This window comes from Vicia villosa, linkage group LG2 (assembly GCF_029867415.1).
Source record: "Vicia villosa cultivar HV-30 ecotype Madison, WI linkage group LG2, Vvil1.0, whole genome shotgun sequence".
Lineage (NCBI taxonomy): Eukaryota > Viridiplantae > Streptophyta > Magnoliopsida > Fabales > Fabaceae > Vicia > Vicia villosa.
Genome location: NC_081181.1, coordinates 53674429 through 53701796, shown reverse-complemented (window position 1 = coordinate 53701796; position 27368 = coordinate 53674429). Strand labels below are relative to the sequence as shown.

General features: G+C 33.9%; 3 protein-coding genes across 4 annotated transcripts; 1 reads left to right on the top strand and 2 right to left on the bottom strand.

The window, feature by feature from the left end:
- Positions 1-1789: 1789 nt before the first annotated feature.
- LOC131650646 (uncharacterized) lies at positions 1790-4256 on the bottom strand. Its single transcript, XM_058920352.1, has one exon. The coding sequence runs from the start codon at positions 4215-4217 to the stop codon at positions 2250-2252; it is 1968 nt and encodes a 655-aa protein (XP_058776335.1). The 5' UTR covers positions 4218-4256; the 3' UTR covers positions 1790-2249.
- Positions 4257-11789: 7533 nt separating this feature from the next.
- On the bottom strand, positions 11790-16668 carry LOC131650645 (amine oxidase [copper-containing] zeta, peroxisomal-like). Of its 2 annotated transcripts, none has more exons than XM_058920351.1 (12): positions 15710-15968; positions 15446-15555; positions 14999-15307; positions 14788-14900; positions 14377-14707; positions 13900-14115; positions 13561-13797; positions 13252-13437; positions 13033-13173; positions 12667-12935; positions 12491-12572; positions 11790-12211 (listed from the first exon to the last, which is right to left on the bottom strand). In XM_058920351.1, exons 2-12 carry the CDS (start codon positions 15542-15544, stop codon positions 12098-12100), a joined length of 2097 nt encoding a protein of 698 aa, XP_058776334.1. In that variant the 5' UTR covers positions 15545-15555; positions 15710-15968; the 3' UTR covers positions 11790-12097. The 2 variants fall into 2 exon arrangements, with proteins under 2 accessions (XP_058776334.1, XP_058776333.1); XM_058920350.1 differs by lacking the exon at positions 15710-15968 and adding an exon at positions 16331-16668 and having other exon boundaries at positions 11791-12211.
- Positions 16669-24021: 7353 nt separating this feature from the next.
- LOC131649062 (uncharacterized) lies at positions 24022-25056 on the top strand. The gene has a single exon (XM_058918807.1). The coding sequence runs from the start codon at positions 24022-24024 to the stop codon at positions 25054-25056; it is 1035 nt and encodes a 344-aa protein (XP_058774790.1).
- Positions 25057-27368: the final 2312 nt, after the last annotated feature.

Below are 27368 nucleotides of genomic sequence, written 5' to 3'. Positions count from 1 at the left end.
AGCTTACAAGAAAGAGCAAAGTTGGTGAGTCGAAGAAGAAGAGATTTTACAATTCGCAAATTGAAAAAAGTGAATTTTGAATCCATAAAATTCTTTCAGCCGAGAATTGTGAATTTTGTTATTGCACCAGGTTGTAGATATTGTTTAGAAAGTATGTAGCTCTCTAGACTCCGATATTTTCCTACAATAGATGAAGAGTTGGGAACACTTCCTATCCAAGTACGACATGTAGAGGAGAAGGCCGGTGTGATGGTTTGCCTTGGTGAAGCTGTTGTATAGATATGGAGAACGGAAGAGCTGTTGTAAATGTTCTGAAGGAGATGCCACAAAAACCGAATCGTCTTCTATCGGAGGAAGTGGCAGAGCTCTAGCAACTTCAACATATGCAACAATAGCTTTCTGCAGAACGAAAAATGACTTTTGGTGTCACCATGTTTGGTGAACTTGGTGATAGGTATATAGAAAGACGAGGTTGGAACTTCAAGGAAAAAGACCGTTGAAACTTAAAGAAAAGGAAATCTATCACTATGTTTGGCTCCACTTCTACAAGACTCAAAATCAATTATAGAGATATAGAATTGATTCTAGGTGATTTTTAAGTGTTTGATTTTTTAGAAGTAGAATTGATTCTACTTAAAGTTAGAATTTGTAGCTTCTGCCTCCAGAATTGATTCTGGGTAATTTTTACTATTAAATTTATTTTTCAACTCACTTTTACATAAATGTATCCAAACATAAACTAATTATGCTAAACTCAATTCTATTAAAATCAATTCTACCAAACTCAATTCGGCTAAAATCAATTATGTCAACCGCTAATCCAAACATACCTTATATCTTTGATGGAGAGACAATAGTTTTTTGTGGAATTAGCGGGAATAAGAAGTCAATTTCCACAGACAACGTTATTATTTGATTAGGAACTTGAAACGAATAGTGAGGTAGGGAAGTTGTGTCATGCTACGATCAATCTATACTTATGATGCGTTAGAGAAAGAAATGACCTCCAAAGTTAGTACTCAAACGTTTAAGTCCGTGAGAAAAATCAAAAGAAATGTGTGAATCAAAATGATTTTGAATACCTAAAATGGAGCACTTTACCCTTGTAGACTAAAAGAGGTTGAAACTACTCGGATGTGATGTGATGGAAAATGTTGTACAGACAACGTCATATTGGATCGAACGGTAATTCATGTCCTAAAGGACATAATTATATGCTTCTTTTTATAATGAATGTCTACTTGTTTAATGTGCCTTTTTGCTCGAAGTTTCATCTTAGACCTTTTTTATGGGCCTTGCGAACAGTCCAGAAAAAATTTAAACATGGATGTTCAAATCTGAATGTTCAAATACTCATTATTCTGACTCAAAATTATCATTTTATAATTTATTTCACACACATATTAATGTGATTATTAATTTCTCTCTCTTGATGAATCCAATGGTTGATATTTGTTCCTCTCATCTTTCAACACTAGCGCATCACACAGGTCAGAATCTAGTATCTCATTAAAACAAACCGATAGAATGTCCAGGTCAGCTGCAAACTACCTCCTTCATTTCTGGCCTTCCCCAAGTTCACTCTGCGTAAAATACAACGAGATATATCACAATACAAGTAGGAATAAAGGGAAATGACCAGTTCCTGCTTTTGTATAAGAAGTTTATCCCACAATGATCATATCCTCCTCATCATCTTCTTCAGCATTGGTCATCAAGCTATTACCAAGGGGTGAGCTTTATCGGTCAACATACAGTTCCAAACACTGATGAACAAAACACATTTCAGTTAACAAAAAAACACAGTTGATGTGTTGCCCATTAATAAAAGACGAGATCAGAAGCAGTAAACTGGTAAAAATACATCAAATGGAAAAGTCGCGCTGCACATTCTACAACATAATACATCCTCAAACAATTCTATCCTAACATAAAAATTTGCACTATCAAGGTGTGATGTAGAGAACAAAATAAGTACACAGCCAAATTTGAATCACCAAGAGAGTAAATTATCCATTATAAATAATCTCTGCACAACCACCACCCCTTAACTAGTTTCATAGGGAAAAAGGGACAAAAACCAGCCCAAGCTGAAAAACTAAAGTATTTTCTTGAACTATGCTTTGTTTCTTTTCTACATAATAATAAAACCCCCACAATCCCTGACGAGTAGGCAAGATGCAACCAATTCAATAGTATAACCGATGAACCTCTTAAAACAAAGGTCCGCAAACTAGATGAATTTGTGCTCAAGGCATATATGACAATGGTTGAGAATTCCTTCCAGCATGATACAAATTGAGGTGTACAATTGCTTTGGATACCAAATCCCTTATATGCTGAGGAAGAATTGTTTTATCTGCACCCTCTAGAGCCAACAACACCCTTGCTTGTTCCAAGGACTCACTACTCCCAGCATGTAGTGCAAGGTAGCAAAGGAGAGTTAGACCATGATACATCTGGTTAACATCGTTATTCCTCAGGAGCTTCATCACTGCTGGGACTGCATTGAATTCGATTATTTTCTTAGAATGCTCAATATATAAGAAATTATCTGGACAAGCAAACTTGGTAAGAGCAATGGCTGCTTCATCTGCTACATTCATGTCTCTATTACTCAGCTGTGCTACAAGGGGTTCAATTACTCGAGTCTCTCTAGCAGGAAACGTTCTAGCCAACGAACCAATAGACTTTATCGCCGGAATTTGCATTGATGGACTGTCAACCTCTTTAATTATCCTTAAGAGCTGTTCCACAACAGCTTTAGCAGGAGGTGAGTTGGTCTTAAACGCAGCACGTCGAAGGTCAGCATTGGACTCAGCCGCAGCTGTTATCTCCATTATAGTCATCAAACAATTCTGCTGCAACTCTCCCTGTTCCTTCTCGATAATCTTAGCCAAACAAAGCATCCCTTTCGTCTCCGTTATCTTCCTACTATTCGACACACTCCCCGCCGCAAGCATCCACAAAGCCTCGGCACAGCTAATTTTAAGCTGAAGCTTCACAACAGGATCCACATTTTCCCTCTCCTTCCTATGATTCCCTCCACGGCCACTCCCCTCGCTAAAATAATAGGAATTGGAATACGAATTCGCAAACTGTCTACTACTACTATTACCATTACCAGACATATAATCAGTCTTCTTCCCTAACTCCTTATTAATCTGAAAAATAGAATGAATACTCTGCCTACCATTATTACCCGGCTGCTCATCCACAGTAGTATCCATCGATAAAAGCGTAACAAGCGGCCTAATCGCGTTCTCCCTCGCGAAATCCTCCTGAGCAACAGGATCATGTCGAGCCATCCTAGCAACTAAATTAGAAGCTAGGGTTTGAACCCTAATCGGCGAATCAGCAAGAACCTGAACAACAGCAGGAACTCCAACTTCATTCACAATAACCCTAACCCTCTCCAAATCATTAGCCAAATGACACAAACAAGTTGCAGCTGCAATTTGAGCAGCAGGTGAAGCAGCTTCCTTAAGAAGCTTCAAAAGAGGAGGAACACCTTGTTCCTCAACAATAATCTTTTGATACCTATCATTATCTTGTGCTAATGAAGCGAGTTCATTCGCCGCTTCGATTTTATCATTCAATTGACCCATTTGAATCGAAGCAATAAAAGACCATACCCAAGAAAGAATAGGATCATTACTCGCAATCGGAGGAAGTGCCAAATTTACTCCACCTTCGCCGTCGAGGATGCTCAAAAGCCACTTCATATCTCCGACGGAGGCGTCGAGGTGGCTTAGAACCTTCCGAAAATCGGCGACACCGACGATGGTAACGACACGGTGGAGGATGCTACGACGCTTACACTTTCTGACCAAAGTCAAAGCGCGTTCTAGATTCTTCGCCGTGTCAGCCGTTACTCGACGGACGGGACGCTCGTAAAGCGGCGAGGTGGCGGCGATTCGGACAACCGTTCGGAGCATTTGGAGGAGGCGTTCGACTTGTTTCCAGACTTCGGAGCACTCGAGTTTGAACGAGTCGGTTTCTTCAATCGCTGAGCGAACTCGTTCCGCGACGAGAATTGGGTAGGATAACTCTTCTTCTAACCGTTTTCCCTCCGGTGACGACATGTTCGCCGGGAAGGGTTTTGGGATTTTGGTGAGGGGACGAGTCAACTGAGTGAGCGCTGAGTCAGGTAGAATCCGAGTTGGAAATGGAATATGAGTTTTTATTCCTCTGACTGGACTACGCATGTTTTTCATTTTTATGTTTCTTTGTCTGAAAATGTAAACGTCATCTACGTTAAGTAACCTCTTTCAATAAATATTTGATTAAAGATTCAATTAATATCTCACAATATCAAATTTATTCTCACTAAAAAATAATATTCATTTTTTTAGGTCGGTATAATATTTAAATTGTTTTTTTTAGAGGTAAAATTCATTTATTTTAAAGGATATTTTGGGTTAAAATACTAGAATGAATGAGTTATAACTTATAACCACTTTCAAAAGTATATAAGTAAGATTAATGAAATATGTTGTCTTATTGTTATTTATTCAATTTATTTCATATATTACTATATGAAATGTAGGCTACATAGATTTATTTATTTGCTTATATAGAAGTAGTATAATATGATAGCATCTTTAGTTTTGATTAGTAAATTAAAATAATTAAAGTAGTTTTTAGAAAAAGCAAAAAATATTTTTTAATATATGTTTTATTATAAACATCGGTTGCATATTTAAATATATTAAGAAATGTAATATCGAAATTGATGTATATATTTTAGATATAAATCATACTAAATTATCATTTAATGTTGGTCTTTTGTATTCTAATATAATTAAGAATAATGCTAACGAGTGTCCGGAACCACTCGTTAATAGTTTAAAAAATGTTTGTTCTTGTTTAAAAATATTTATATTCAATGTATTAAAAATTAAAATGAATGATTTTTTTAAACAATAAAAGATACATTTTTTTTAAAGACTTATATTCAATACAATATTTTTTTTATTTGAAATCTTTAAAGAGTGTTTTTGAAAGATATAATAAGTGTAAATAATCTAGTATTTTGAAACTATGCTTATATTTATGTATATTTATTTACTTTTTTTAAAATGATGTTTATAATTAGGGAAGAATTTTTTTACATGAGAAAGTTTAACTCATATAATTAATAATAAAATATTAAATATATATTAATTCATCAATAAAATTGTAAAAAATAATAAATAAATAAAAATGAGCAATCTCAATATTAACATGTTTTGTAACAAACTTAACAAGAGAGTTTATGAAATGAAGTGCTAACAAATGTCTACACTAAGTGATAATAGCATCGAAATTTGGGAAATCTAGTTGTTGACTATTTATATCATCGAATACTTTATATGAATCGAGCTCAAATTCCACCTCATTAAGGTTGAGGTCATGTAATAATTTGATGGTTGAAAAAGACCTAAGGCTTTCTTGAACATTTGTTGTAAGAGAAAACCATCTGGTTGAGCTAATACAAATTGTCCTTCTTCATCTAGTTTTAGTGGAAGTCTCTTGCAAGGTTGCTTGATCAAAAGAAGTCTTTGTTAGGTTGCTTGAGCAAAAGTCTCTTTCTAGGTTGATTGAGCAAAAGAAGTCTCTGGCTAGTTTGCTTGAGTAGGTTGTAATTAGTTTTTGATTATAGTGAAGATCTCTTATTGGACAAGGGGACTGGACTACTCTCTTTTGTGGGAGGAACCAAGATAACATTGTTTGTGTTTTTACTTATTGCTTTTGCACTTTATATCATTCTGCTACTATCAACTCTGAAATCAGATTATGAACTTTATCTGTTTCTAAAGTTGTTTTTAAGAAGCAAAAAGAATTCATCATATGCAATTCAACTTGTCATACCCCAAAATTTTACCTCCTAACTTCACTTTTATCTGGCTTGTGGATCAATGTACATGGTAAAGATCAGGGTTTCATTAGATTAGGGCTTCCTTATCCACAAGAGTTGTTTCTAACCAAGGTCCCTCAGAGCTATAGACTTGGGGTTTGCATCAAGTGCAAGTGATCACTATTGAAGGCTAAGGTTTTGGTTACTATTTGGATCACCATATTACTTTGAGGTTTCATTGGATTCATGTCATAAGTCAAGATTGATTCATCTGGATATTTATGTCACAAGTCAATACCTTTGGTTTTAAGCAAGGATTTAGGTATTACATGTTATTTTATTATTCATTCAAAGTGGGAAGGCATCTAATGAAACTTTGACTTTTGGTCAAAGTCAACCATGGAAGGTTGACTCTTGGGCCAAAATCAATATTAGATTATTTTGGGCTTTCATCTTATCGTATGGATATTCATTCAAGATTGCAAGAGATTGGAAGTGTTGTGAAGATTTGAAGTTGAAGCAAAATGGAGGGAAGAGATAAAGTTCAAGTTTTATTTGATAAAAAGGAAACCATTTGCATTACATTTTCAAAATACCAATTACATTACATTACATCATCAAAAAATCTGTTACACGTAAAATTCTATTTTTGACCAAAGTCAACAAACTTCCTAGACTTATCACCTCTTAACTCCAACTCCATCTCATCTTCATTTTGACCTCCATACTATAGATGGTTGAGATTTCATCAAAGATTGTTCAAAGTTCCCGAGTGCCCCAAAGCAAAGGAAGTATCATTACTGACTAGGATATGGACACACATCAAAGACTCCCTGTAAAACATTATCTATGACAAGAAATATATTTAATGCACATTATCCCAATGATAGTAACATCATATCAAGGCTTTTCATCTACTTCAGCCAAGCAATTAGGCTAGGGAGCACACGGTAAACCCTCGTCCTATAAAGCAGAAACAAAGGATTAGGGATAATTTTATGGGCCGTTTGCAAGGCCCAAGAGCACCGCCAAATGGTAAATCGCATAAAGAAGGTGAACCCTCATTCATCCAAGAATAGTCAATTCTCCCCTCCTGGCACACCTATCACCGTCTAACTAGATTGAATGGCTACCCACACAACGTGTCTATCCTCACGTGGAAAATTTTAACCACCCTCATTATATAAAAAGAAAATTGTATCCGTTCGGGTATAAAAATCTACTCTCAATCTCACATTACTTCTCAATTTTAAAAAACTTCAGTTATATTTTAGTATTGAAAGAGAAACCATTATATGGAGAGTTGTGTAATCTGCTACTACAATTCTGATTAATTTTGTAAAACCGAGAGAGATTTATCCTCTTGAACTCTAATAAACCCAAGAAAGGTTTCAATTAGAACCTGTGATAAAAGCTTATTGTAAAGGTTAGGTTTGAAGTTGTGTTAACAACTTAGTTGATAGTGGAAAATCTCAAGGTGCTATCTTTGGGTATTGGGCGTCGGTCTCGTGATTTTGGGCAAAACTAGGATAAATATAGCGTGTTCCTTCCTTATTTATTTATTTTATCGTATATGTTTATATGTATTTCTCTTCTTCTTATGCCTTATTCTAAAAACATGTTTAAAATTATGGTTTTATCCATAGGTTTTTTAAAATCTTTTTTAATCATAATTCACCATCTCTCTTATGTTTCGAGTATTTTGGTGAATAAGTGGAATCATAGTCTAACTCTTATTTAAAGACTAAACATCTCAATATGACGGATGGTTTCAAATGATTCATCAAACAAAACTTTATCTATCAATGATAAAGTGTATGATTATTTGAAAGAGAAAATACAGTTTTTTATTGAAGGGTTGTATTGCAATATTTGGAGCATTGTTAAAAATGATATGTTTTTATCCTTTAATCAATTTAATGATGTAGTTGTGGATAAACCTATAAATCTATTGAGAAAATTCTAATATGAACATATCAATCCATGAGTAGGAGTTATTTAGAATGAAACTTGGAGAAAATATTCATGATATGCAAAAACATCTCATTCATATAGTAAATCACTTAAAAACTCTGAGAATTTGTTTTCAAAATGAGGATTTGGTTAGTAAAGTTCTTAGATGCTGGAACTGCGGTTGTTAATCTAAAGTCAATGCGATTTCCGAATATAAAGACTTGTCTATGATGGATTTGGATACTCTGTTTGGTAAGTTTTAGGAACATGAAAATGAGCTAAATTGTCTTGCTGAAAGCATAGAAAAAGATAAGAAAAAGAAGGGACTTACACTAAAAGTTGTAGAGCTCAAAGACAAGGAGTGACACGTAGGCCTCATGGATGCGGAGTGAACCAGGATAAAATATGTTTGTTCCTTCCTTATCTCTTATCTCTTTATTTTATTGTATCTAATTATCGCTATTTCTCCTTTTCTTCTACCATATTCTTAAAATGTGTTTAAAAAAAACCAATTTTTATTCTTAAGTTTATTTTTGTTACTCTTGTGATTGAAGTCACTTGGTGAAAAAATCAAGTGAGTGTAAATACGCTGATTTCATGAAAAGGAAGAAAAAAATGGGCTTGATAATGATGTGCCTCATCATGAGTAATATTTTAAGCATCGTGTGAGGAAAAGATCTTAACAAACACATCTTCTTAAGGTATTGCAGATGGATAAACTTGCAGGCCAAGGAATATAAGTCGATGCAAACTTGTGGGAGTAAAATCAAGTATTGGTTTGCCAACAAGGTTTAAAACTAAAAAAGACTAATATAAACTAAAATTAATGTGGTTTAAATCTAACATGATTTGGGGAAAAGATTTGTGAGTAATAATGACTCTCAAGGAAAATTTTCCTTTTGGAACGAGGATTACTTTAGTGGAAAACCAAAGAAAATAGGTTCAACCAGTTAGACATGGTTTCTACGATTATTCAAAATCAAAAAGAGCGACTGAGAAAGATAAATTATCAATAAAAATGAATTATGGTGGCCAGTGTATCAGTGAGGGCACCAAATGAGTGGAAAATGAAAACTCCAACACCTCAAATAACTTCCAAGTGAAAAGAAAAGTTAAAGAGTATGATAAGCAACCATAAAAAAATAATAAGAATCTAATTTATTAATCCTGACTAAAGTTCCAAAATGAAGTATTGGAAAGAAATCACCTCTTTCCCTGAAGAACAAGTGGCTTTTAGGATTAAGGAAAATATAGGAATTAGTGAGTGACAAAACTAAATAAATGGACATAAAATTTAAACCTTGGTGCTTCTTCAAAGATTCATAAGTAATACGAAGACGTCATAAAAAATTCAAATGAACCAAGTGACCAACTTGAAATTTGGAACAAAATAACCTTTGATAAGAATGTCAACTTGGATGATGGTCTGGATAATATCATCATGGAAACATGGGGCGCTTTTTACGACTCAATGGGAGATTCTCTTAAGTATTATGGAAGAATCGGTATCCTCACTTGGGTAGGAGAATGATTTGATGAAATATTTAGAACAAATTTTAAAAGACAAAGACATTCAAATAATCAAAATACATATAAAATATATTAGCACAATACATGTAGAAGGATCGAATACCACAATTTATTTTTATTTTTTAATTTAATTAAAATACACTGACGGTGTAAAGAAGTTTTACACTGACAGTGAATCTCAACCGTTGATTTGTTAAAATTATTTGATTTTTATTTTAATTTTTATTAAAATAACTTATTTGAATGGTGATGATGCGTTGATGATGTAAAAAAAAATTAGATTCACAGTGCATATCAAATAATCTCTTTATCTTTTTCACCAAGACAAAGCATGATTTTGATATTATATATTGAAGTGTTGGAGAAAACCTCACTAATAACAAAGAGCCCATGTTCCAAAATCACAAGAAATGAAAGAAAGATAAATAAAACAAAATATAGTCCTCCAATTGAAATATGTGAGTTTTTTTCTTTGTAATATATTTTTTTCCAAAATGGGAAAATTGAAAAAAGATATTAAATAATTATAGAGAAAAGGGGATGTGCCCTGACAGTGTAAAATATTTTTACACTGTCAACCAATCACAACCATGTATCCAATTAAAACACAATTTTTATTTTAAAAAACTAATATGACATGGCAAGTGTAAGGATTTTGATTGGTTATATGTGTAAAGTTAGTTTACACTGTCAGTGCACTATCTTCAAATTCATAATTATAAAGGGTTTAGATCAATTCTTTAAGTGCATGTTAACAAATGTCCTTTTGTAACTCTTTTAAATATCATCAAAAATGTTTTTTTTTTTGTTGAAAATGATATTTTGTATTTGTAAAGAATTGATTTTATAATTCTTATTTTTGTTAACTAAATTATATTTTATTCTTTAGACTCAATTCATAGTGTCGTATTATTTTTCAAAATTAAAAATATAAGTTCAAAAGATTTATTAGGATATACATTAACAAAAAGAAAAACATCAGGACATTGGTCGACAACCTGAGACAAATCGAGTGTAACAAAATGGACAAAGATTAGGGACATAAACACAGCACAACTGGTGACTCGGATTGATAGATTGGGACAGAGAACAGAACAACGCACACTCATGCCAGATCACTCATTGCCATCATATGCAACTCTAGACACTTTTGTTTTATGCCAAAACAGAAATAGATTCTCTTTCAAGTATATATAAAACATTTTCTTTTTATTTAAATTTTTTAAGTGTTCTCCTATGTGTCCAAACTAACCATGTGTACAATAAATATTTTGTGTGGAGGGGAGGACATTGATGTTGGCAGCAACTTCTATTAGCTCTGCTGCACACAAACAACAGTTCTATGCAGCCAAGTATTGTAGTGATATCACATCAAACACTATAGGACAATCATAATCCAATCTCAATTTGATTCAACAAACCTTGGAAGTTTTCTGAGTTTCTAACCACTTGGTCTTCCTATTAAAAAAAATAGTACCATTGCAGTGCCGCGGAGATCATCTAATTAAATTAGGCAAATTTATTTTGCTTCTAACTGACTTAAACTATACGTATGTTCCTAATTCAACTACCTTTTGAGCCATCATAATCAATCCAACTCACAATTTGTAGTTATGTTAGTGGTTTTCCGTTTATGGACCATCATTGAAAGGGCTAAGAGATGTAAAATTACTAAAATTTTGGACAATTTTTTTTCTCATCCTTGTACCTTCTCCAACATCCTTAAAAACTCAAAAATGTCCTCAAAAACTTTAAGAGAGAATTCTTTTAGATGCATCTTAAATCACCTAATCCTTTATAAATCAAACAGCCATCTTATTTTTGATAGAAATTGGGTCGAATATGCATCTTCAAATTTTTTTAGGATGAATTTGGAGTAACATCTCTAAAAACATCCATAACCCCAATTATTACACTTTTTCCTTTAAAATTGACACCGTTATCGAAGATTCTGTCGATTTTAACCAACATTAAAGTCACATGAATTGTATCGTTGCGTTATGATCCTCGCGTTCCTACATTTCTACCTTTTACGCGACCTAGCATAAAATTTTGATTTTCAGAAAAATCTACTATGAATTCCAAATTTCTTGTTTTTCTATTTTCTTTAAATATTTATTTTTCATTTTCACTTTTTCGAAAAAATAAAAAAATTGTAGACAAACACTTAATTGATTTGTCGTGATAATTTTACATTTTTCTAATTTTTATTTTAATTATTTTTCTATTTTTTAATTTCTCAAAATAAATGGAGGATTCTATTTAGAAAAATAAGTACAAAAAAGTTATAAAAACAAGTCTCACATGAAATGTTGGGACCCTCGTATATTTTATCGAATAAAAGAGGTTTTGGAAATAAAATGTCTAGAGAAATGTTATTAACACTACTAAAAAACTATCCAAAACAAGATATTATTCCGCATTTCTATAACAAGAACATCACATCAAATTGCATAAACTTTTTTGTTTTTGGTAAATCCGATTTGGAGGAACCTAGTAAGTATTTTCATTTTCCAATTACCTCATATACATCAATAAAGCTTAACTTTGAGATTTGAGAGTCACACATTCAATGAGATATGATCTAAGAATATATATATATATATATATATATATATATATATATATATATATATATATATATATATATATATATATAAGTGAAATACTATTCACCTTACAAATCGGTTTCTTAGGGTTGAATCAGACCGAACCAAATTTTATTAATAATTAGATAAACATAAACATAACACCAAGTGTCTAGTTTTGGTTCATTCAGAGCTTTGCAATCAGCTCATTCTGAATAGGCTTACCAATTTCCTTATCATCCAAATCACCTGCACTTGGGGGAACATCTATAGCCGGGGAGCAATTGAAAAACCCTTGCGGCTGCATCATGAATAGCATTACTAAATTAATTCCAACTCAACTTTGACACATACTACTCTGGTCATTGTTATAAGCAAATTTTTTTTCCAAGTTCATTGAATAATTAATGTATCTGATATATATCTATATCAGATACGTAAGTTATTCAATAAATCTGAAAATGGAATCTTTGCTTATAATGATCATACACACTTGTTTTCAAAGTATTTCAATTTGAATCTCATTTGAAATCTGTGCAGAAAGAATGAAAATGAAATAAGCTAAAGGTGAGTTGAATACCATAAGCGTAAAACCAACGCGTTCAACCGGCATAACTGGCCAATCTTCTAACCGTGGAATGAATGTCACTCCAAATACATACCTGCAACGTTTCACAATGCCTAGATATTAGACTCTACTAGAGAACATGTAAAATTTATATTGACCCTCGCAGAAACAAAATATAGTAAACTTACCAAAGAACAATATCAGCTTCTTCCAACGATCTATTTTCCTTAACCCAAGTAGCCAAACCTTCTCCAACACGCGGATTTTGATTAGGGAACTCTCCTCCAGGATGCATTTCATTATGAACATAAGGAGTGACCCAAAGATTGTGCTTCAAGAAAGCTGCCCTCCGTAGAAACATGGCTTCCGGACCAGCTAAAGGTAAACAATTTGAACCAGGTACTAGCCTGTAACCTGTTAACTGCCCGGTTCGGTTTACAGTCCGTGTGTTTCTAACCTGATACACAGAATCCACTTCAGAAACCGTGGAAGCAAGCTATTAAAGAGTTTTTCTAGTTTTTGTTTGTTTGTAAACAAGTGGAAGAAAAACATACAATCCAATGCCGGGCAGATAAAGGGTTGCAATCACGCATTGCTTCCAATTCTGATTTGAGCAGTTTTTCCTCGGCGTAGAATGCATTGTGATGAACATTATTCTGTCCTGGATCTTCAACTTTAACATCCACCTCAACAACCTGAGTAAAGAAAGGTAGGAAACTTCAACTACAAGTCAACCAAAATATTCCTTCTGAAAAATATAATTGCACACTGACCTGATTAAACGCTTCACCAGGCTTGCAATCAACAGCCATGTTCATACGAGCAACAAAAAAGTGTTGGTGGACAGGAGCATACAATCCAGGTGCAATTGTTGTGCCATATTTTCGAGTTTCACCTGGTTGCATCACTCCTAGGCTTAGAATTCCTGTGATCTTGACCTCGGATTCTATTTTCCCATCCTAAAAGAAGACAACCAATTAGTATGATTAAGTTTGAACATTGAAATTTGTTGGAATCAAACACATAAATATAAATATAACTTAGCTACAGAACCAGATAAGTGAATCCAGAATACAACTTGCCTGATAAAAGTACCAGAAAAATCCATATTCATAGTTTGCTACGGTGCATATAAACGACACTGTCAACCTTCTAGACCTTCGAACTTCAGCCAAACCAGTTCGCCAATCTTGATGCTTCCACAAAATACCATGATCCTCTTCATGCAAGCAAACACAATTCTCTATTGTTTCGACGCCTCCGGTAAAGTTTGTGAAGTGAGCATCAAAGTACTTGATATAGCCTAAACAATCACAACCCTGTAATAATTATATCATGCAAAAATAACTTTAATTTCATGTCAATTGTGAATGGAGAATAATAAGCTATGAAAGTTTGGATTAAAATAAAAATGCCTTGACCTTCTTGAGAGACTGAGCATTTTTACCGAGGCCATCTTCGCCAGCATCAAATGCATTCTTCCTATAGTGAGGATCGTTTGGATCTCCGTATGGGACAACCATCTCAACAAAACTCAACCTGTGTGCCACTGGCCTTCGCCCTTGACTTCCATCAATATAGGCTACTGAATAAATAACCAAACCTTCCCTAGGAGTGAAACCTATACGAAAGTTCCACTGCAAGAAAAAGTCATCCACTTTTACAAGTTTACAATATGCATTTTTCACATTCAAAGAAGTTAATATGAAATAAGTATTTAAGTTGGCTAATAGGTTATACCGCACTTTCAAAAAGGTCAGGTCAGACCTAAAACAAGCCTATGATGAGTAATAGAATAGGCTTGGACCTTGAATGTTTTGAATAGATCATGCATATTTATGCAAAGCCTAGTTTGGCTCAGCATATTCACACCTATGAATACAGATATAAACAACCACCTTCTGCCATTGAATGAAATGGCCGTTGACACGAAAGCTTGGACCTTCGGGCTGAATAATCTGTAAGGGTTTCACATCACTTCTATCCACTCCTCCCCGGGTTTCACCAGAAGTATAATTCCTAAGCGGATCAATAGGTGGGAGAGGGATTAGTTTACGGTCTTCAAACTCAAGAATAACCATATTTTGCATGTCAACGAGTACATAGATTCCTTCAACAGGACGAGCATAGCCATTTTCCATAGGGCAGTCACTCTCACATCTACAAAAGATTAGTGGTTTAGCTAGCCTGCGGTTCGGAGCATCAGCTTCACTGTGATATCCGACACACCTGCAAATTTCAGCATCTTACGTATTAGAGCGAATAATTCATTTATGAAATATTTCTCATAATTTCAAGCAAGCAACTACCAGGTATCCACCATTACAAGATCCATATCCTCAATCCCTCTTCTTTTCATTGCTTCTCGAAATGGAGGGAAGTCCTTCACAACAGCTTCACATTCAGCATACTCTACGGCGTCCTGCAAGTGTAGAGAAAATAACACATGCCTAAGATGATATGAAACTCATCAATGTAAAGACTAATGGATGTAAGAAAACACAAATTGTAAGTACTTACTATTGGTGGCTGAACATTTGGCACAACTTCAGAAGAAATGACTTTGCCTCTGTGTTGGCCACCTCGAGTTGCTGCATGAACTTCTCGAAGTTCAACAATCCATACGCTTGTCTCGTTTGACCTTTTATTGTAAACAACTAGCCGTGCTTTCCTATTGGGAAGTTTAGCAGGAATCACAGGTCCTCCTCCTTTGGTCCTAGGAAGCAACGATGGTTGAAAAGGAGGGAAGAAATATGCATCTGCCAACGCAACAACTTGCTTAACCGGTTCTACCAAGACTACTTCGACAAAACGCATGCTATCCCTCACCTAATAAGATACTCGAGTAATATCATCATACAAATACAAGGATTCAAAGAGATTGCCAATAAATTCAAGCAAAATTTGCGTTAAACAATCATAAATGTAAGCTTAATCTACTTCAAAAAACTCAATTGAGCTGTCTACCTCAGGGGTTGCCCCGGCTGCCCGAACAGATGAGACAGCTACTGATATTTCAGCGGCAGATAGAGGATCTAGAGGATGACAGGTCTGAGCTCTCATCATGACCGGGATACCTATGCCAGAAAGTAATCAAAACAAGATAATTTGACCGAAGAACATCAAAAAAATACTAACACGAATAAAAGGCCAACAAAAATACGATTAGAAGCAAAGTAGTTGTGCTTGAGATATTAAACCACCAATCATGTGCCTTAACCTAACACTAACAATTTAAGTTAAGCTGCTGAATCTCTCTATACTTCAAAGAAGTCAAAAAAACATGTCTCTATCCCACATCAAAATTTGAAGGAAAGACACCGTAAACACGAGAGGACAACATAAATTAAACATTGCCAAGTAGAAAGCTCATTATTTTCTTTTCTTTTCTTTTGTAATACAAGAAAGTTTATTACTTAGTCCTTCATACTGATAATAAGCAATAATAATAATAATCTGATTAGTCAAAAAATCTCAACTTTCCAATTCTTCTTTGTTGAATCAGTCAAAAGCAGAAATTGCAGTTTATTCAACCAAATTCTGATAAGTGACAAAGAAAAGAAAAAAGAAAAAAGAAAATACATGGATGAGTCAAACAAGAAAGATAATATATTTATGTTTTGTAGCCTAAAATAAGTGAAAATGACAATGAAACTTCATTAAAATTGTCTGAATCAGCGAATTAAGAGAGAGTAAGAACAAAATAGTAAATATTCCAAATAAAAAACAAAACTAAAATTGAGTAGTAGTTCAGCATGAAAAATTGTCATTCTTGAATACACCTATCTATCTATCTATCTATCGTAATGAAATGAATGAAGAAAAGTAATAGAAAGAGGGTAAAGGTGAAACCTTTGGTAGTAGAAGTGGTTGTGGGAGGGAATGAATCAAGGGAGGTTGTGTTTCGGGTCGGATCCTGAGATGGGTCAGGGGTTGTTTTGTTCTGAGGTGTGGCCATTCTAAAGGGTTAGCGAGCTCAAAGTAAAAAGCTCGGTTTGGTTATATCTGATTTCAACAATGGATTGAAAAAGGGTTGCTTTTCCGTGAAGATCGAAAGCTACGGAAAGTGGAGTGTTTGCTTTTTGTTTTCTTTTGTTATTCAAAGCTTTTGCTTTTTTTTGTCTACCGCATTTCTTTCACGTTTGTGAGAGAGAATAGCAGCAATTCTGCTGTTTGTGACATTGTTTTTGCTAATTAGGAACCATAATATGTTTTTATTTGTTACATATATTTTTTATTTATTAGTATTTATTATAAAATTAAATTAAATAATAAAACAAAGAAATAGAAAGAAGAGAATTTATTATATTATTTATATTCTGATATAAAATGAATCATATTTATAGGATATATGTAATAGATAATATTTATACGATATATGTAATAGATAGAGAATCAACATGAAATCTCTTAATTGATGGATATCTATAATCATACTATTTATAACACTCTTTTTGGATGTCCATAAAAAATATGTCTCTTAAAACCTTACTAGAATAAACTCTCATTACTAATTTATACAAATTATTACAAATAAAAAATAAAAGTATATGGAGACAACCATCTATTATTCATAACAGTCCCCTTAGATGTTTGCTCAAGATATCCTCGTTAAAATCTTACCAGAAAAAAACTCAATGGAAAAAAATCTAGTGAAGGAAAAATTCATTTTAAAAAAGATTCATTTTTCCCCCTCAGCTGGATGAATTCATTTCTCCCCCTCAGCTGAACGATTATTTCTTCGACGATAAAGACTACATACGAGATTTCTTCGTCCTTTTCTCGAGGCCTGAAAGAATCATCTGCACATCCCATGATCTAACATCATATAGGTAGACAACATACGATACTTTTCCATATAAGAACATTTTAACATTTTGCTATATACAAGATTTTCTCATATAGAAACGTTTTAACGTTTTTTTTCTATATAACCTTCTTGGGATATAAAAGTTTTATTGTTTACATGTTTATCTAATAAGGACTTTTTATTTCCTAAGTCCTCCCTCTCAAATAATTTCATTAAATAATTTATAGCTTTTGGAATCTCTTCGGGAGCTTCAACAATTTTATGTCATCTACATATACAACTATTATAGAAAATTATTTTCTAGGAATTTTCATATAAATACAAGGACTTATGGACTTATTTGTATATCTCTTCCTTAGCAAATATTTATTAAGAAAATTATATCACTTGTGTCCATATTGTTTTAGCCCAAAGAGATACTTGTTCAATTTTATGTCCTAATCAAGTGAACCATACAAGTAAGATGTTGCAACATCCATCATGTTCAAATCAAGCCCTTTATGTGCTACAAGACTAATTAATTATCGAAAAATTAATTGAATTCACTACAGGTGGATATGTTTCATAAAACCCGATCCTAAGTCTTTGTGAAAATTATTGAGCAACAAATCAAGCTTAATATCATTCTTATTAATATTTTCCACAAAAACTCATTTATATCTCATTGGTTTCTCGCCTCAAGGTATTCGGACTACATGTCCAAAAACGATTCACTTTTAAAGTGAGTTTAATTATTCTTCAATTAAATATTTTTTTGGCCAATTCTCACTTTGTCTATAATATTAGATAAACTTTGATTCATAATCTGTTCATTTTGGTCAATTCTCACTTTGTCTACAATCTTTGATAGACTTTGATTCATGATTTGTTCATTTTGACCAATTCTCACTTTGTCTACAATCTTTGGTAGACTTTGTTTCATGATTTGTTCATTTTGACCAATTCTCACTTTGTCTACAATTTGTGGTAGACTTTGTTTCATGATTTGTTCATTTTGACCAATTCTCACTTTGTCTACAATCTTTGGTAGAGTTTGTTTCATGATCCTCTTCATTATTTATCATCTTTAGCGCTATATTGTAAACAAATATATTGCCAATGTCGACTTTATTTGGTTATCTTAATTTCGGTTCCATTTCACTTCACCTAACATAATTTATCGAGATCTCTTTATTTCATATTTCAAGTACTTGATTAGTTCTCATCTCTTTATTTGAAGGTATTGGTCATGAGTTCTCATCTCCCATCACTCCTCGACAAAATGGGGTTGTAGAACACGAGAATAGAACTTTACAAGAATCAGCTAGAGTTATGTTGCATGCTAAAAACTTTTCTTATCATTTGTGGGCTGAAGCCATGAACACTGCTTGCTTTATTCACAACCGTGTTACTCTGGAACAAGTAAATCATCCACAGTCTATGAATTGTGGAAAGGAAGGAAACCTAGTGTTAAATACTTTCATGTTTTTGGGGGTAAGTGTTACATCATGGCTGATAGAGAACAAAGGAGAAAGATAGATCCTTAAAGTGATGAAGAGGTATTTTTGGGCTACTCTACAAATAGTAGAGCTTATAGAGTTTTTAACTCCAGAACCAAAGTCATGATAGAATCCATTAATGTAGTGGTTGATGACTCTATCATTCAGAAAGAGACTGATGTAGAAGAAGATGTTGGAACATCATCTCAACAGACTGATGCTCCAGAAAAATGAGTCAGACATTGAGTCCAACATTGAGCCAGTAGGTACTTAACAAGATAATTCTCAACCCAACAAAGGTTCTTCTATTAAAGTTCATAAAAATCATCCAAGTGAACTTATTATTGGGAACCTTAATGAAGGGATCACCACTAGATCCAGAGATTTGATATCTAATTCTTGTTTTGTCTCTAAATTTGAATCTAAAAATGTGAAGGAGGCCTTGATTGATAAATTTTGGATTAATGCTATGCAAGAAGAACTAGGCATGTTCAAAAGAAATGAAGTATGGGACTTAGTACCTAGGCCTGAAGGAATGAATGTTATTGGCTGATTGGCACAAAATGGATTTACAAGAACAAATCTGATGAGAAAGGTACTGTGACCACAAACAATGCCAGACTTGTAGCTCAAGGATACACTCAAGTTGAACATGGGTTGATTTTGATGAGACATTTTATCCTATTGCTCGTATTGAATCCATAAGATTTCTCTAGGAAGTAGCTTGCATGATAAAATTTAAGTTACTTTAGATGGATGTGAAAAGTGCCTTCTAGAATGGGTACTTAAATGAAGAAGATTATGTTGAACAAACCAAGGGATTCATAGATCCTAGTTTTCCAAATCATGTTTACTAACTAAGAAAAACTCTATATGGTTTGAAGCAAGCACCTAGGGCTTGGTATGAAAGATTAACTGAGTTTCTTGTTAACAATGGCTACAAGAAAGAGGCAATAGACAAGACTGTCATACCCCAAAATTTGCCCTCACGTAATTATGAATGTCATTTTATTTCAATTAAGTGACATAACACATCTGGTAAGGACATGAGGTTAAAAGGTACAAGAGCAAGAGATTCCGGATTCGAATCCCACTTCTAACATTTTTTCCTTTTATCTATTTCTAACTTTAGTTTTAATTTTATTTTTGTTTATAGTCATAAAACCACAAAAAATAAGTTTTTTAATCATTTAATTTTAATTTTCGTATTAATTAAATATTCATTTTTTTAAATAATCAATTTTTCATTTTATGCACTTTTTAGTCAAAAAAATCAATGAAAATCCTAAAATATTCAAAAATCCCAAAAAAGGTAAGTTTTTATTTGATTTTGTAGAAATAACTCTAGAATTGATCTAATTAAATTAAATAAAATATTTGAAATCCAAATTAATTTAATTTAATTTTGGAGCTTTTAATTATATTATTTAATTATTGGATGAATTTATTTTATTTTTCCTTTTATGTTAACCTAATATTATTTTATAAATAGGACTAACAATTGACCAACGGGGGGAACCCTTATTTTTTTTCTTGCCCGTACAACTAAACCCTATTCTCTACCTTTTTTTTTCTCTTTCACTTTCTTTCACACAAAAGTTGAAAACCTTTTGCCAAGAAACCGACATACACATAAAAACCTGTAACCTTATTCTAACAACCATAACATTTTCCAAACTTGTTCACATACACAAAAAGTATTATACACAAAATTATTCCTCACTGTTTCTTTTTACAGTAGAAACTACATCAATCCCTTCTCACATAAACTCATAAATCTCCCATTTGCATTCACACATCCTCCAACCAAATTCAACAATCCATATTATTTCTACCAAAACCAGTAGAAACCTTCACCAATCACTTTCTCTCATTCAAACATATACACATTCAAATTTTCATCAACTACCCTTACAAACACAAACCAAAATCATAACACTCTAAATGAGATTCATTATTACTATTCACCATTACCTGCAAGTCCTTCAAAACCAAATTTCATATCCGTAATTGACATTCATCGACATGTAAATTCAAGTATATTTGGTTGTTGATTCTAAACAGGTTACAGTGGGATAGAGAGTTCACGAAGTACCGAGAAACCAAACAAAGTTCTTGATCCGACCATCCAAACCGCCCCGACGACGACAGATTCGAACCACTGTCACCGAAAAAACGCGAACAGCAACAGCCGCACTGAGTCGACTCCGACCAGACCGACACCGCCGGCGACCACCCAACCGGCCACCGCCGCGAGTCTCCGATGTTAACCGGCCACCACTTCTGCTCTCCACCACCGTGACTCCACTCTCTTGCCGGATTTGCGCGACGGTACTCTCTTTCTTTCAATTTTCAGATCTCGATTCACGAAGGTATGGTTACAACTTTTTGATATCTTGTTTTGTTATGATTGAAAAAGATTTATTCTTGGCTTTGATTGTGGTTTGATTTCAAGAAGGAATAGAGAGGAAATTTGAGACTTTGGAAAATAAGTTAGAAGAAAAAGGGTAAGGAATAGATTTTCCTGTGAGAGAGAGTTTCAAACATGTTACTGATACTTGTTCTCTCTTCTTGTTATTTTTATGTTATTTATGATTTTTTATTTTTTGTTGTTTTAATTTATATGCTAAGTGTCATGCTATGATTAGATGGAGACAATAGCCATTGTAAATGTCAAATTATGTTGATACAGCCTCTCTCACGCAACGCAACACTCTCGTTTCGGTTTCCTTTATTTGATTTTTTTTATTTATTTATTAACATAATTAGAATTTAAGATTTTTTTGGTAGAATAGTTATTGGGCCTCTTGTGTAACGCCCGGAAATTCGATTATTCGCTTAATTTAGATGTTTGGAGTGTTTAGTGGAGTTTTTGTATTTTGGGATGATTTAGTCGGTATTAGTTCGGGATAGCAAAGTGATAGTTAGTCAAGGATTTTAATATTTTTAGTATTAGAAATATTATTAGAATAAATTTTAACGTTTTGGGAATTTTCCGAGTAATTAAGATTAGAGCGGAAAATATGAGACATAGTAAAAGGGGAGTTTATTAATTAAAATAGTTGAGTTGAATTGTGTGTGGCAAGTAGCAAAATAGAGGTTTTAATTGTTAGGCCCATTAGAATAGTTAGAACATATAATAAAATAAATAATAAGTAGTAGTAGTAGTTACTGATAAAAAAACAAGGAAAAGGAAAAACCAAAACGTGAGATTTGGGGAAAAAGAGGAAAACAAGGGTTTGAGAAGAATTACCACTGTGAGAAACTGCAACCGGAACCAGAGCAAAATTCGATCGAGAAATTCGAGCTACCTTCAATCCAATCAGGTAAGGGTGGGGTTCAAATCTTATAACTGGGAGTATGAAAAATTAATATGTGGGATTGAGGTTAAATAATTTCTGCAGTGTTGTCTTCAATGGGGAAGGTTGTGAATATGCTATTTATTTGATTTGTATCAATGAAACGGTGTCGATCAATTGCATTGTTGTGCTATCGTTAGTAATTCGGTTGACTTCATATTGTGTGTTGGTTTTTCTGAGAAAAGAAAAAAATAATAATAATATATGTGCATGGTGCTTGGGGAGGACGCCCCTGTGACTTGAGGTGGACGTGATTGCTGTTCAGTTTTGTTCCTGTCTAGTTATTAGTAACAATGGTACTACATATATAAATATAATAGAATTAGAAGCATGTTACTTTATTTCCTGAGAGTCTAGTTATTAGTAACAATGGTACTACATATGTAAATATAATAGAATTAGAAGCATGTTACTTATTTCATGAGGTAAATGTAATGATAATAGTGATTATGGCTAGTAGAAAATTGTAGTAAACATTATTTTTAAACAGGCGTACAAAATAATAGTTGATAGAAGTTCTTTAGCAGATCCATGGTAATTTTTGTAACAGGACTTACTCTCAAACCACGGTATAATTTTAGTTTAGTAGGAAGGTAATTATATTAGTAGGTTGTTGGAATTGATAGGGACAAATATAATTAATTAGTAGTGTTAGCGGTACATTAAAATAGTACTGATTAACCGAATAGGTAGAATTAAGCGGAAAATTAATTAACCGGAATTGGATGAAAAGCGTCGGGAAGGTTCATATATATAATTAGATAATGTTGGTTAGTTGTTCCTTTGAATATTATATCAATCGTGTGCGTTGCAGGTACTGTTGAAGTAAGTTGGTTTTGTCCCGAATTTGGACAAGTTTTGATTGCAGGCTCGAATAGCCAAAGTGGAAAGCTGTTTAAGTTGTGGTTTAAGTTTATGTTTCTGTTGTTCTGATTTTGCTGTGATGTTATTGATTTGATGTCGTTCATGTTGTCGCATAACATTGCATTGATTAAGTTGGCCTTGATGGTATTGATTAAGTTGGCCTTGATGGCATTGATTAAGTTGGCCTTGATGGCATTGATTAAGTTGGCCTTGATGGCACCCTATTCAAGTTGTTGAAATGCCTCGATAACATGGCATATGATTAAGTTGGGAGTTTTACTCCGATGGATCCACATGCATTTGCATAGTCAAGTTTCATGATGAGTTGCATTTTGAATTCGTTGCTATTGCTATGTTGCTTGGTTGATTATTGTATTGTCGTTATTCCTGAATGTGGTGAATAATGTATGATTCTATGTCTAATATATCAATTATCATACTTCTGCTTATACTTTTCGATATCTCACCCTTTCTTTGTTTTTCGCCGTTGCCTTTATATTGGTAACGTGCAGGTAACGAGGAGTAAAGATTTAGTAGCTATTGGGTGTCGTTGCTCTGATACGTAGCACTCGGGGGAAAACGAACGCTTGTTTTTGATTTATGTTGTTATTTATTTTAAAGTCGAATTCAATTGTTATTTTGAGTATTTCGTTGTTGATTTAAATTGTTGAAAGATGCTATGATTACTCGCAGTTTAAGTTGATTTGTTTTTCCGCTGCAGTTACTTAATTAAAGTTGAATTATTGAAGACTAAATAATTGTTTGAAGTTCTTCTAAATATTATGTGCTATGTATCCGTTATAATTGAGTTATTTTAAACATTGTTTTAAATGTTGAATGTAATACCCCAAGTTAAATCGAATTTTTGGCACTCTGATTTTAATATAAACGTTGGGTAGATTTGGGGTGTTACAATAGTGGTATCAGAGCAGGTCGGTCCATCAGGATAGTTGTCGAGTCATAGTTAGTTAACAATCGACTATTGTTAATTACTTTATCTGACTGTTGTTTATGTTGTAGTTTTTAGTTGAGATGGCTGGTAGAAATGATGCTGCGATTGCTGCTGCTTTGGAGGCTATGGCACAGGCTTTGGCAAATCAGCCAAATGCTGATGAGAATGCGGGATCTCGCAGTTTAGCAACCTTCCAGAGAGAGAATCCGCCGGTCTTCAAAGGCAAGCATGACCCTGATGGCGCATTGGAGTGGTTGAAGGAGATTGAGAGGATATTCCGTGTGATGGACTGTACTCAGGCGCAAAAGGTTCGGTATGGAACTCATATGCTGGCAGTCGAAGCTGATGACTGGTGGTTAGAGACTCGTCAGAGATTGGAAGTTGCTGGTGAAGAGATCACTTGGATTGTTTTCCGCAGAGAGTTTCTGAGAAAGTATTATCCTGAAGATGTTCGGGGTAAGAAGGAGATTGAGTTCCTTGAGCTGAAACATGGGAATATGTCAGTGACAGAGTATGCTGCAAAGTTCACTGAGTTAGCTAAGTTCTACCCGTATTATGAGGGAGCAGGTGCTGAGTTTTCAAAGTGCATCAAGTTTGAGAACGGATTGCGCTCTGAGATCAAGAAAGCTGTTGGGTATCAGAAGATTCGTATCTTTCCTAATCTGGTTGATAGTTGCAGGATTTATGAAGAAGATCATAATGCACATTACAAACTTGTCAAGGATAGGAGAGGCAAGCAGAACCGTAGTACACCTTATGATGCTCCAGTTGGAAAGGGTAAAGCAGATGTGGTTGATGGCAAGAGAACAAGTGGGGGAGAAGCTCCTGCTAGAGTTATTTGTTTCAATTGTGGGAAACCTGGTCATAAGAGTAACGCGTGCAACATTGAGGTGAAGAAATGTTTCCGTTGTGGTAAGATGGGACATGCTATGTCAGATTGTAAGCATAAGGAAATGATTTGTTTTAACTGCGGTGAAGAAGGACACATTGGGAGTCAGTGTCCGAAACCGAAGAAGACGCAATTTGGTGGAAAAGTGTTCGCGTTGGCGGGAAGTCAGACTGATCGTGAGGACGAGCACGTTAGAGGTAATGTTTCGTTAGTAATACTCCTTTAATAGCTATGTTTTATTCTTGTGTTATCCGTTGTTGGGCTGTTGTTATTAGTATAAATTAATTGGCGTGTAAGGAGTTAGTATGGTTGAGTGTTGAGGAGTACTGACCAAAGGGTAGCAAAAACGAGAATTTGGAATCGGATAAGTAAAGTGTGGAAGCAAAGTTAAGTATGGTGATGTCCCATAGATTTTCGAGGACGAAAATATTCTAAGTGGGGGAGAGTTGTAACGCCCGGAAATTCGATTATTCGCTTAATTTAGATGTTTGGAGTGTTTAGTGGAGTTTTTGTATTTTGGGATGATTTAGTCGGTATTAGTTCGGGATAGCAAAGTGATAGTTAGTCAAGGATTTTAATATTTTTAGTATTAGAAATATTATTAGAATAAATTTTAACGTTTTGGGAATTTTCCGAGTAATTAAGATTAGAGCGGAAAATATGAGACACAGTAAAAGGGGAGTTTATTAATTAAAATAGTTGAGTTGAATTGTGTGTGGCAAGTAGCAAAATAGAGGTTTTAATTGTTAGGCCCATTAGAATAGTTAGAACATATAATAAAATAAATAATAAGTAGTAGTAGTAGTTACTGATAAAAAAACAAGGAAAAGGAAAAACCAAAACGTGAGATTTGGGGAAAAAGAGGAAAACAAGGGTTTGAGAAGAATTACCACCGTGAGAAACTGCAACCGGAACCAGAGCAAAATTCGATCGAGAAATTCGAGCTACCTTCAATCCAATCAGGTAAGGGTGGGGTTCAAATCTTATAACTGGGAGTATGAAAAATTAATATGTGGGATTGAGGTTAAATAATTTCTGCAGTGTTGTCTTCAATGGGGAAGGTTGTGAATATGCTATTTATTTGATTTGTATCAATGAAGCGGTGTCGATCAATTGCATTGTTGTGCTATCGTTAGTAATTCGGTTGACTTCATATTGTGTGTTGGTTTTTCTGAGAAAAGAAAAAAATAATAATAATATATGTGCATGGTGCTTGGGGAGGACGCCCCTGTGACTTGAGGTGGACGTGATTGCTGTTCAGTTTTGTTCCTGTCTAGTTATTAGTAACAATGGTACTACATATATAAATATAATAGAATTAGAAGCATGTTACTTTATTTCCTGAGAGTCTAGTTATTAGTAACAATGGTACTACATATGTAAATATAATAGAATTAGAAGCATGTTACTTATTTCATGAGGTAAATGTAATGATAATAGTGATTATGGCTAGTAGAAAATTGTAGTAAACATTATTTTTAAACAGGCGTACAAAATAATAGTTGATAGAAGTTCTTTAGCAGATCCATGGTAATTTTTGTAACAGGACTTACTCTCAAACCACGGTATAATTTTAGTTTAGTAGGAAGGTAATTATATTAGTAGGTTGTTGGAATTGATAGGGACAAATATAATTAATTAGTAGTGTTAGCGGTACATTAAAATAGTACTGATTAACCGAATAGGTAGAATTAAGCGGAAAATTAATTAACCGGAATTGGATGAAAAGCGTCGGGAAGGTTCATATATATAATTAGATAATGTTGGTTAGTTGTTCCTTTGAATATTATATCAATCGTGTGCGTTGCAGGTACTGTTGAAGTAAGTTGGTTTTGTCCCGAATTTGGACAAGTTTTGATTGCAGGCTCGAATAGCCAAAGTGGAAAGCTGTTTAAGTTGTGGTTTAAGTTTATGTTTCTGTTGTTCTGATTTTGCTGTGATGTTATTGATTTGATGTCGTTCATGTTGTCGCATAACATTGCATTGATTAAGTTGGCCTTGATGGCATTGATTAAGTTGGCCTTGATGGCATTGATTAAGTTGGCCTTGATGGCATTGATTAAGTTGGCCTTGATGGCACCCTGTTCAAGTTGTTGAAATGCCTCGATAACATGGCATATGATTTAGTTGGGAGTTTTACTCCGATGGATCCACATGCATTTGCATAGTCAAGTTTCATGATGAGTTGCATTTTGAATTCGTTGCTATTGCTATGTTGCTTGGTTGATTATTGTATTGTCGTTATTCCTGAATGTGGTGAATAATGTATGATTCTATGTCTAATATATCAATTATCATACTTCTGCTTATACTTTTCGATATCTCACTCTTTCTTTGTTTTTCGCCGTTGCCTTTATATTGGTAACGTGCAGGTAACGAGGAGTAAAGATTTAGTAGCTATTGGGTGTCGTTGCTCTGATACGTAGCACTCGGGGGAAAACGAACGCTTGTTTTTGATTTATGTTGTTATTTATTTTAAAGTCGAATTCAATTGTTATTTTGAGTATTTCGTTGTTGATTTAAATTGTTGAAAGATGC

Bases quoted from the DNA above. Each gene is read 5' to 3' on its own strand.
- LOC131650646 (XM_058920352.1), bottom strand. From the start codon at position 4,217: ATGAAAAACATGCGTAGTCCAGTCAGAGGAATAAAAACTCATATTCCA.
- LOC131650645 (XM_058920350.1), bottom strand. From the start codon at position 16,436: ATGGCCACACCTCAGAACAAAACAACCCCTGACCCATCTCAGGATCCG. The intron at 13,438-13,560 runs GCAAGTTGTATT...GTCTTCTTTTAG, and splicing joins TTTTCTGGTACTTTTATCAG to GATGGGAAAATAGAATCCGA. The intron at 12,573-12,666 runs GTAAGTTTACTA...GAAACGTTGCAG, and splicing joins GAAGCTGATATTGTTCTTTG to GTATGTATTTGGAGTGACAT.
- LOC131649062 (XM_058918807.1), top strand. From the start codon at position 24,022: ATGGCTGGTAGAAATGATGCTGCGATTGCTGCTGCTTTGGAGGCTATG.